At 45.4% G+C, this 10,691-nt stretch overlaps 2 protein-coding genes across 2 annotated transcripts; one reads left to right on the top strand and one right to left on the bottom strand.

Moving 5' to 3' along the window:
- The first annotated feature begins 4,234 nt into the window (after positions 1 to 4,234).
- Positions 4,235 to 8,942, top strand: LOC6579460 (protein three rows). Its single transcript, XM_002005320.4, has 5 exons — positions 4,235 to 4,667; positions 4,736 to 5,758; positions 5,821 to 6,672; positions 6,822 to 7,844; positions 7,909 to 8,942. Exons 1-5 carry the CDS (start codon positions 4,347 to 4,349, stop codon positions 8,848 to 8,850), a joined length of 4,161 nt encoding a protein of 1,386 aa, XP_002005356.1. The 5' UTR covers positions 4,235 to 4,346; the 3' UTR covers positions 8,851 to 8,942.
- On the bottom strand, positions 8,876 to 10,666 carry LOC6579461 (MORN repeat-containing protein 3). Its single transcript, XM_002005321.4, has 2 exons — positions 10,065 to 10,666; positions 8,876 to 9,125 (listed from the first exon to the last, which is right to left on the bottom strand). The coding sequence occupies exons 1-2, from the start codon at positions 10,477 to 10,479 to the stop codon at positions 8,938 to 8,940; spliced, it is 603 nt and encodes a 200-aa protein (XP_002005357.1). The 5' UTR covers positions 10,480 to 10,666; the 3' UTR covers positions 8,876 to 8,937.
- Positions 10,667 to 10,691: the final 25 nt, after the last annotated feature.

Raw genomic sequence — 10,691 nt, forward strand, 5'->3', positions numbered from 1 at the left:
TATATCCAAATAATTAAAAAAAAAAAAAAATTAAATGCTGTCCTTAGTTTGTTTATTTTTATTTATTTGTATTACAAAATTATTTTTTATGTATAAATACAATATTAATATAAAAAAATATATATATATATACAAAATATATTTAAATTTGTTAAAGCACTTTAAAAATGTTGTTTTATTTAATTTTTATGCTAAAAAATAAATAAATAAAAATAAAACAAATATTGAAAATATATATTTATATTTTAGTTTTTTAATTTAATTTAATTAATTTAAAGCAAATTCAGTAAAAGAAAGAAATAAAAATATCTTAAATTTCATGACACATGACAAAGGCGTGCTTCCCAATCTTCGATTCATAAGGTATTCAAGGAACAAAAGAACTTGAAGCTCAACATAATTCTGACACTCAAAAAGTTTTTTGGATTCTGTTTTGTTTTTGTTTTTGTTTATGTTTATGAATGCATTCGCTGGGTACCGTTAAGAGCGGCCATAAAAACAACTTAGTCAGCAAAGTGAGCGTTAGTCAAACTATTTTAATTAAATGCCACCAGATACCAAGAGGCAAGAGCCGACGAGCGGGCAAGAGTGGCACAAGTGGCATGCGGCATGCAGCATGCGGCATGTGGCCTGGGGCAAGTGGCATGTAGGGCAGTCCCTACTGGGAGAAGAAGAAGCGACGCTTCACTGTGGGCTATAATGAACTCGTTAACGTCAGCCTGCTTACCCACCCATTCTGCATCCCCCCCCCCTCCCCTCCTCCACCACACTGCACTTGCAACGGCAGCTGAGCGGCATGCAGCACATAAATTAATGCTGTCTTCCATCTGCAGCTTTGGCTCCCTGCACCAGCACCAGCGACAGCATTTCGACGCATGCCAAAAAAAAAAATTTACAAGCTACAGCATTTTCCACATGCTTTTCAAGCGTGCATCGTTTTTTTTTTTCGCGAATTCGATTTGAGCAGCCAGCGAACAAAAAAAAAGACAAAAAGTCAAGTGAACTGAGATTTCAGTCTGGCGCCGCTAGAGCGGATTATAGCGGGGGCGGACATGTGCTACATGTGTGGGAGGGGAGAGGGGGAGGGTCTTTATATTGGTCAACTATGTGTCAAGACGTCGAGAAGGGGGCAAAAAAACTGCAAAATTGTGAAATGTGACAGCGAAGAAATGGCGAAGCAGCTGCTGCAGGAAGCTGCAGTCAAGCAAAGGATTTGATGTAGCTTAAACTGAGCTGAATTTCTTTGGACATATCTCTATACATATGTATAAGTGTGTGTATATCTTTCATTTATTATAGACATCCATATATGAAATATTTATAAATATATACATATGCTTATACTTATTACTTTAATTTGTTATATGATACATATATACATATATCATACATACATATATACATATCTGAGATATATATTTATACAGTTTATATTATTATTTCTATACCCTAATTTCCTATGATAAAATTTATTTTCATAAATATTTTCCAATACTTTATACGAGCTATATATGTAATACAACTTGATAATTGGGTTCTCAAGTCCAGAAGCCCACCTATCCTTAGTTGGATACCAAAAAGATATAAAAGTTGGTAGTAAATAATTACAGTAAAATCTAGTTATAACGACTCAGCTATTAGCGTGCGTACGGTTATTACGATGAAAATTCAGGTCTCCAATCTTATATGAGCAAACTTATATAGTTATAGCGTCTTTCGGGTATAACGACGCTCCGTTCTGCATCGTAATAATCGTAATATATGTTTCTTAAAAGTCATTTCAATAAATAAAAACAGGATTTATAACTAAAAATAACCATTTCAGACATCTAGCATTTATTACTCAATCCCACTACTATTATTCTGCCAGCAACTACATATATACATACATATATGTTATATATCTATAAAACGTAAATAATTCAAGTCAAGTTCCATAATTAATTAAGTTCTCGTTAGATGCCCCCGCACTTGGGCCTGGCAATGTCTTGGTGCTGCTGCTTGAGGAACTGACATATCCTTGGTTTCCTCTTAGTCACATCCGCCCCCCACCCGCCCACTTCTCCTAAGCGGATTTTCCGGCATTTTCCTCGCGCTGCCTGACAGCTTTTCACTGAAGCTGTGAAATTAATTAAGTTGAGTTTTGCACTTGTTTGGGCAATCGTTGCTCAGGCTGCGGCAAAAGCCAATAAATCCTTGTTGCCTGTCACAGGATGCGAAAGCATTGAGTAGGCAGAGCACAGGTAACGCAGGTAACACAGGCAGACAAATTAGATATATTTAAATTAGCGAACTGCCTAATTTAATTACGAGCCCAAAATTCCAACAGAGTCCACAATTTTAATTGACTTCTGTCTGTCGGCTGAAATAAATGGTCTATACAATGTCTGTCGAGCTGTGCGGCTGTCCAGGTGTCCAATTGTCCACCTGTTTGCACATCATTAAAACACAATTCACACAGAGTGAAAGAGAGGGAGAACATGCAGGCATGGAAGGGAAAGGCGGACCGAATAATTTGTGAATGCATTTGGGAGTTTTATTTGCATTTTTTTTTATTATTATTTCATTGTTGATTTTTGGCAACTTTTTGTCTATGCGAAACTTTCAGATAATTTTGGAATTGACTTCAGTAAATATTGACAGCTGACTGGCAGACGGACAGACAGACAATCAAACTGACTGACTGAATGCAAAATTTGCTCATTTTTCCAATGAATTTGCACATTTTTTATTTAATATTTAAAGTTGAGTCAATGGAAAGAGCAAAAAAACAAAAAAAAAAAGAACTTTGTTAAATCTGAATCAAAACAAACAACGTCTGACCACAAGACAGAAAAAATCTTGTCTAAATATTTACGCAAGTAAATCAACTCGAGAACTGAAACTGGAGAATACCAAGCGCTAGAGAGAGGGAGAGAGAAATAGAGCAAGTCACACACACACTCACACCCATGCACTTACACACATACATATTTGCCATTTCAGCCGTTCAGTTAAACAAACTTTGGCCAAAGCTCGATGACTTGCCATAAATTCTAAGCCAAATCGTTAGGAATTTCTGGCATATCATAGCTCAATAAGCTAAATAGTTAATATTGGTATAAATAATAGTAATAGGAGTGCGAAAATTGCAGAGCTGACAAGCGGTTCGACTAGCTGATGCTCTGCAGTGCAATGAAAGGCCTTGAATTGCATAAATAATATAGAGTGGTAAAGAGAGAGAGAGAGGAGGAGAGAATCAAACTAATAAATATATAAAAAATATATATTAAATAATCCAACATAATAACAAATTACATAGAAGAGCATTCACAACTTTATTAAAGATCTCATACTCAGCTCCAAGCTTCTAAACATGTTATTAGCTCTTAAGAGCTAAGAGTCTTACTTAAACAGTCAAACACTCACTTACCCCGCTACCCCACAGCTGAAAGGGTATATAAGTAATAATAATAATACATGTCAAGTGCGCACAGCTGTCACCTGAGACCTGCAATTGACGCTTTAACCAACTTGGATTGTCGACTCCAGTTGAGTCTCTGGTGTTTACTTCATCTTAATTAAGCTAAAAACCATGCCCAAATTATCAACAAATGTTTGAGTGTGTGTGTGTGTGTAAAAGTAACTGGAAGATAAACACAATAGCACACTAATGACCATATACATGTTCTACACGCAAACACACGTGTGTACATGAGTGTGTGTGTGTTTGTGTGTGTGGCTCATCAATCATCAAGAGAGTCCCTGGACTGTGTGTGTGAAACTTTTAGCGAAAACGTTTAAACGTGACATCCGACTTTGGAGAATTTGTGAGTTCAACGTGTCGCCGCCTTCCCCTCCAAAGAGATACATATTTATTACAGCGATATGTTGCTAAATAAGGCAAACCACAAACTGTATATGTGTGTGTGTTACACTTGCTGCCTGTTACTTAAGTGTGAGTTAGGCAAAGCCATTAAGGCCACAAAAGCGCAGCATAAATCATATTTTACATGCATTTTCGATTAACTTAAGGCTTTACAGTGCCTTGGCATACTAGTTAAACTCGTGATGTGCATAATTGACCTTTGCATGCATATATAATACTCAAAATTACTTTATTAACTTATAATTTACTAAAACCTGCATTTTATCTTTTTCGAAATCGCGCGCTCAATTACAGTTCAGTGTAGTCTGATACGAAAATTACTCAGCACTGACATGTTAAGCACAGCAACAGGGCTGCTATCGATAACTCAACAAAATCTATCGGCGACATATACAAATAGCTCAACTGACAAGCGAGCAACGAATATCAGAAATTGTTTTATTTTAATTATATTTAAGAGTGCAATTTAAATGTGAGGATGTCACGTGACGAGCTGAAGAAGCAACTACGCGGCACGCGGCAGGAGGTGAAGGCAGCTGCCAAGGCAATTTATGGACAATTTGAACAAATAAGAAATGGCGGGACTTCGAGCGTCGCTTTGCAAACGCTCAAATACGAATTAAACATATTGAGACAATTATGCTGTGCTCTGCAAGAGAATTATCATCAGCATGCGGACATCTATTGTGAAATTGCGGCCATCATGCTGCCACATGTGGCGCCACAAGAGACGCAGCCTGACTACTGGACCAATCACTTGATCAGCCTGCAATATATACACCATTCGCTCTGCAGAGAGGTAAGGATTTCTATACTGGATTATTTGAGTTATCTCTATGTATAATTGTATTATTCTTTTTACTTTAGCAAACGCTGCAGCAATGCCAAAGATTCTATGCACTTATCAATGCTCAGGGCTGTCAAATGCAAAGCAAATCGGAATATAAATTCTATATGGGCATTCATGTGAAGCATCTGTATTACTTTGGCCACCAGATGGGCAAGCAAACGGATCGAAAGATTAAAGGTCAACTGTGCGAAGCTCTTCAAGCATTGGGCATGCTGATGCAGCAGATGCTACAGCTACAGCAGACAGAACAACAAGCGGATGACTTCAGCGATGTAATCTTGGAACTGAATCAGCTGCTGGGCAAGCGTAGCTTGGGCTATATCAAAATCCTGGCTAGTCTTCCAGTGGCTGACTTTAACGCCATGTGTGAGCCTCTCTGCCAGGTCATAGCTACCAATGTCTGCAGCCCCAAGCAGCTGAATGCTCAGTTCCCAGAATATTTAAGCGCGCTGCTTGCTCTTGTCTATCTGGACGACAGCGCCTGGCAACAGGATGAGCAGCGACAGGCACAACCTTGGTCACTCCAACTGCTGCGTGGCTGCCGTGAGCTGTACAAAGCTCAAGCTAATCAGAATTATGTGTTCTCCCTGCTCTACTACTACCTCAAGCTCCTGAACACACGCAAATCCTCGCCAGCTGCGGACTTGAAGCAGCCCTACATCGATCTGGCAAAGAAAATCGTCAACTTTTTCGAGCAGAAGGCACTGCCGCATGCCGAGGAGCAATGGTATATCGACTTTCTTCTGGTATTCGTTCGCCTGCAGAGACAGCTGCATCAAATCGATCAGAAGCAGCCCTCGTTCGAATACTTCTGGCAGTGTTTGGACAGCGCGGAGGCGTATGCCGCGCACTTTGACCTGCTGCAGTGTCTCATCAATAGAATCATGAAGCTGGGCAACGGCAATAGCAGCTCCTTGGCGCTCAGCTGCACCAACAACGATGCCACTTGCCAGGGCCAGCGGAAACATTGCGTCTTCAGTCTGGGCTGCTGCGCCGCCTACGCCTACAGCAATTGGCAGTCCCAGGCAACGCTGCCCAAGGTGAGCCTCATCTAAAAGCTATGTCAGCTGCTCTTAGTAATCCTTATGATCTTCGCTTTCAGGTGTCTCAGCAGTGTTTGGCTGGCATCATTCACTATGCCATCAATGTAGTTATAGTGACCAAATGCTTCACGCCCAACAGCACCGAGTTGATCTTCTTTGCCTGGCATCTGGTTAACATAGCGGAGAAGATAGACTCCTCTGAGCAGATGCTTTTGTTGGAGATGCTGCTGAAGCCACTGCAGCAGCTGCGCCCGCTTCTGACTCCGCCGTACGTCAGACAGTTAATACGTCGCATCTACAAGGCCAGCGCCCACTGCTCCCATCCGGAGCTCGCAGCGCGTCTGCACTGCGCCTATGTCACCAGCTTAAGCTGTCCCGCACGCCAATACCAACAGCTGTGCATCTACTATCGCACGCCCAAGAACGATGCAGACCAATGCCTGCTGGAGCTGCACGCGAAGGGCACGCTCTGCAATCCCATAGAGCCAGCTGAGCGGCGACGACTACTCGAGATGGACATCTTGGCGGTGCTGGCTAATAAGAAGACGCCGCAGCTGCTGCAGTCGCTGCTGCAGCACTGCCTAACCGACTACCAAAAGGTGCTTGTGTCACGGCATTTACGCACGGACAAGGCGATTGGCCAGCAAATCGAAGCGCTGCGCATTAATTTAAAACGGAACAAACAGCTGACGCGGCTGCAGCAGCTCATCCTAGGCCATGCGACGGTCACCAAACTCTTGGATGCGCTCGAGGCTCAGAAGACCAAAATACCCCTCAAGGAGACATCGGAGAAGACAATCGAGGAGCTGCTCATCAAATACAATCTATTGGAGCTTAACATAAGCAGCGAAATGCCGCTCGTGGAATTGGCGACAATGGCAATCGAGGCTTTTGGCAAATTCTTTGAGCAGGTGAGAGAGGAAGTGAACTGGAGGTGGAATTGTATATGTTATAGATTGTGGTAGAAAGTCATTCTAGTCTATTATCTACCGTAGTCTAAAGTATAGCATATGGACATAATTCCTAGGCTTAATATACCTAAATGGCTTCTTCTTTTCAGGCGGATGCCGAGCTCTTGAGCAGTGACGAGGCGCTCATCGACTGGGAGGCGCTGATTGATGACGGCATTGTGGCCGCCATGGCGCTGTCTACGATGGGCTATACGCAGCAGGCGGACAGGGCGTGGCTGCTGCTAATGCGCATCAGCCGTCTGCTGGGCGATAGCTACAATTACTTGCGTGCGCTTAGCCACTTCTTGCCGCGCTACACGCAGCACGCGCTGCTCAAGCTGGATGTGGAGGTTGCCTATGCGGAGCAGCTGCTCGATGAGCTGTGGCCGCAGCTGCAGGCGCCACACCTGCTGAAACGCCATCATACGACGGTGCTGCTCTGCCTGTGCCACTTGGCGCTGTACTATGCGCGCCTTGATTGCATTTGCCACGCCCAGCTGCTGCTGCTGCACGCAGAGCGGCTGCGCCAGGAGTTCGAGGAGCGGGCGGGCAAGTGCGACATAGTCCAGCTGACCATTCACACGGTTCGCTTTCGCATGTGCTATCAGCAGCGCCAGTGCCGCCTGCTAGAGCGCTTGCCCACGGCGCTGCAGCAGCTGGACACCTTGACGGAGGGCGTGCGCAGCTTCACCACCATCTCGTCCATGGATAATGGAGCTCTGATCCTGCTGCTCGGTGACATGGTGCGCGACACAACCGAATGCACGGCCAATCGACTGAGTGAACGACCCAATTTCTCGAACAGCCTGCTGCAGGTGCTGCTCCAGGGCGGCCTGGTGCTGCGCGCCGTCGAGGTGCTCATCTGTTGGCTGTGGACCAATTTGCGCATGGAGTGCCTGGACAAAGCGCACACCAAGCTGCGCATCATCGAGCACTTCCTCTGCATACAGCCGCTGCTCGAGTCGATGGCTGCGCTGGAGCAGCGCCAGGAACTGCTGCCCGCTGCTCCGATGGATGCGCAGTCCAAGCACATGAGCGAAATGGTGGGCAAAATGCTGGCCATGCAGCTGGAGCAGGTCAGCGTGGAGCCCATACGCAAGCAGCAACAGTACCCTGTGTCCTCGCCGAAACGAGTAAGTAAAGATGGAGATGAAGCGAATATCAGCCTCTCACTTCATTCCTTCTCCTCCTCCATAGGAACTGCAGCCGCGCAGCACGACCAAAAAACTGCAGCCGTATGTCTCGCTGGACATGCAACAGTCGCATCCCGTTATGCGCTCCAGCGTGCAGCTGCAGTGCGTCTACTTTGTCGTGGGCTGTTTCTATGCTCGCTTGTACTTTCTGAATCGAGAGCTTGATGAGCTGGATGATTTCTATGCACTGACCAATAAGTGGCTGCAGCAGAATGCGGCGCGTGGCAACGAATTGGGGCACATGCTGCTCGTGCTGCACATGTATCAGGCCAACTATCTGCGTGCCAAGCGACGGCAGCAGCAGGCCATCGAGCTGACCGAGGCCGCGCTGAAGCTGGCCGGCAGCGAGCAGCTGCAGTCGCGTGTGGACATCAACTACCGCTACAATCTGCTGCTGCAGCTGAGTGCAGCGCGGCTCGAGCTGCAGCCGGTGCCAAGGCAACAGAATCCAAGGCGTGCCCTGACCTTCAATATATCGCCGGAGGAGAAACCGAAGTCCTTGAGCAAAACGGAAGTCAAGTCTGGCAAGAAGCCGGCTAAATTTACCATCTATACGGAGGAAGTGCATCCGTTTAGTACCAGTGGCAGCAGCAACGGCAGCAGCAGCTCCAGCGACATAGGCAGCAGTCCGGAACGCCAGTCTGGCAAGCGTCTGGATTTGAATGCCTGCCAGCTCATTGAGATTCTGGACCTGAGCGACAATGAGACGGAGCCAGTGGCAAAGCTGAAGCCAACCAGATCTGTGCGCAGCACTCGAACGCGTGCCCAGCTGCAGGTGGAGGCGACCCTAAGACGCACAGCAACCGCACCCGTCGCAACACGGCGCAATGTTACGCCGGAGGAGAAGACGCCTAGCACGCGTATGCGCACCCGACGCCAGCAGCAAACGACCGAGCAGCAGACACCAGCCGAGTCGCTGAGCAGCAGGCGTCGCCAGAGGAACTGATTACGCTTAGATATACATAATCGTATGCTCTCGCCTAGTTAGCACAAATATTATTTATCACCTTTTATACATATATACATTTTTCACTCAAAGATCATCTGACTTGGCCGGGTGTGATTCGGGTCTTTTCAGTGGCATCAGCGAAGTTTTGCATACGTTATCGCTCCAAAGGCCGTGCTGCTGCACGCTCTGACCTTCGCCGCTCTGGTGATGATAGACGCCAATGCCGGACTTGCAGCCGTCAGCGAATTCACCCACATAGCGGTTCCCATTGGCTGCGAATGAATGGGGAACAAAATGAGAAACGGCACGTGTGAGCGAGAAGCGTGGAGAGCAGTTATGGGTTTAGCATGTTTCTCTCGCCTTGGCTCTTCCCATTTATCAAGTGGAGCTTTGCCCAAACAATACTTGATAAACCTCTTCTCTTATATAGCTTATCTATAGCTTGCTTCTCTAATTTGCAAATTTTAAAGCGGAAACAAATGTGGTTTATGTGACGCTAACTCTATTTCTAGAAGTAGATTTACGACATGCTCAATCTTTATAGCATAAAAGAATTTTGTTTAGAGGAATAATGCATGAAGACTTCTTTGATTTAAAATTTCGCTGCAAAAGCAAGAAAACTAAACGTTTAGTTTCTCAGGTTATATCGTAATAGATTTTTATATATTCTTTAAATTAACTTATAGGAAACTAAGCATTACAAATATATATATATTATTTTGGGTGAATCTTTGTCATATAGTTGATATATTCACATACATATATAAAAGATTTCTACTCATACAAGAATCCATGAAGAGCCTAGGTAGCTTCTCATTTAGCGCTTCTCTCTCAATGAAAAGTGATGATTCCAAAATTTTGATCTGGCTCTCCTTCTCTACTAAAGTCTTCTATGCTCTCATCTCACTTTAAACTTCTCTATTGCTTTACTTTGCTCTCTGCCATGTGTATTCCATGTTTCTATTTCTCATGTTCCTTTACTGTTTTACTCTCCTTATCCCATGTTCCACTCCCTCTCTCTCTCTCATGTTCCCATCTTTAATCTTCTCTATTGCTTTACTCCATTTTCTGTAACTTCTCAAAGACAGCAGTCCCTCCCACCAGTTCATCTCTTCTTCTCTATTGCACTACTTCGTTTACTCCGCTTTCTTTTCTTCTCTGACTCCCATTCTCCGTCCTGCTTCTCACAGCGCTTCTCGCTTTCAACTCACCCGCATAGAGCACGCCACGGCCGTGCATCACATCCTTTAGCCACTCGCCCACATAGATGCGTCCGTCCGCATGCCACAGTATGCCACGCCCACTCCGCTCGTTGCCCAGCCACTGGCCGTAGTAAATGGAGCCGTCGTCGTAATACTGCTTGCCCTCGCCGCAGCGCACATTCGCCGCCCACTGACCCACATAGAGGCGTTGGGCGTGCCCGTTTGGGAAGAGACGTCGCAGCGTGCCATAGCCATGTCGCTGACCGTGCATCCAGTGGCCCTCATAGATGAGGCCACGCCCGCTAGCCTTGACGCCGTAACCATGATGCTGGCCATCCAACCACATGCCCCGGTAGTAGCCGCCGCCGGTGGTGTAGCGCAGGCATCTGAACACACTGTGGCTGCCGCTTGCACGGCTCGACATGTTGCTGGCAACTGTCGAACGGGAGTTGGTTGTTGCTTCGATTTGTCATCTGTGGCGGTGCCAGTCGCCAGCGGGCGATGTCACAATGGGTGGTGCCGGTGCTGCTGGTGCGTTGCCTTGTGTGGTGCGCCCTATTCTAATCAAGCTGCTAACATGTCTTGTACCTTGCCACAATAGATTAGCTGGAATAGAGGCCAATGCCTGACACGCAA

This window comes from Drosophila mojavensis, unplaced genomic scaffold, assembly GCF_018153725.1.
Source record: "Drosophila mojavensis isolate 15081-1352.22 unplaced genomic scaffold, ASM1815372v1 contig_80, whole genome shotgun sequence".
NCBI lineage: Eukaryota > Metazoa > Arthropoda > Insecta > Diptera > Drosophilidae > Drosophila > Drosophila mojavensis.

Excerpts from the sequence above, each read along its gene's own strand:
- LOC6579460 (XM_002005320.4), top strand. The coding sequence starts at position 4,347 with ATGTCACGTGACGAGCTGAAGAAGCAACTACGCGGCACGCGGCAGGAG. Across the intron at positions 6,673-6,821 it reads TTGGCAAATTCTTTGAGCAG|GCGGATGCCGAGCTCTTGAG; the intron begins GTGAGAGAGGAA and ends TCTTCTTTTCAG. Across the intron at positions 7,845-7,908 it reads CTGTGTCCTCGCCGAAACGA|GAACTGCAGCCGCGCAGCAC; the intron begins GTAAGTAAAGAT and ends CCTCCTCCATAG.
- LOC6579461 (XM_002005321.4), bottom strand. The coding sequence starts at position 10,479 with ATGTCGAGCCGTGCAAGCGGCAGCCACAGTGTGTTCAGATGCCTGCGC. Across the intron at positions 9,126-10,064 it reads CCGTGGCGTGCTCTATGCGG|CCAATGGGAACCGCTATGTG; the intron begins GTGAGTTGAAAG and ends ATTCATTCGCAG.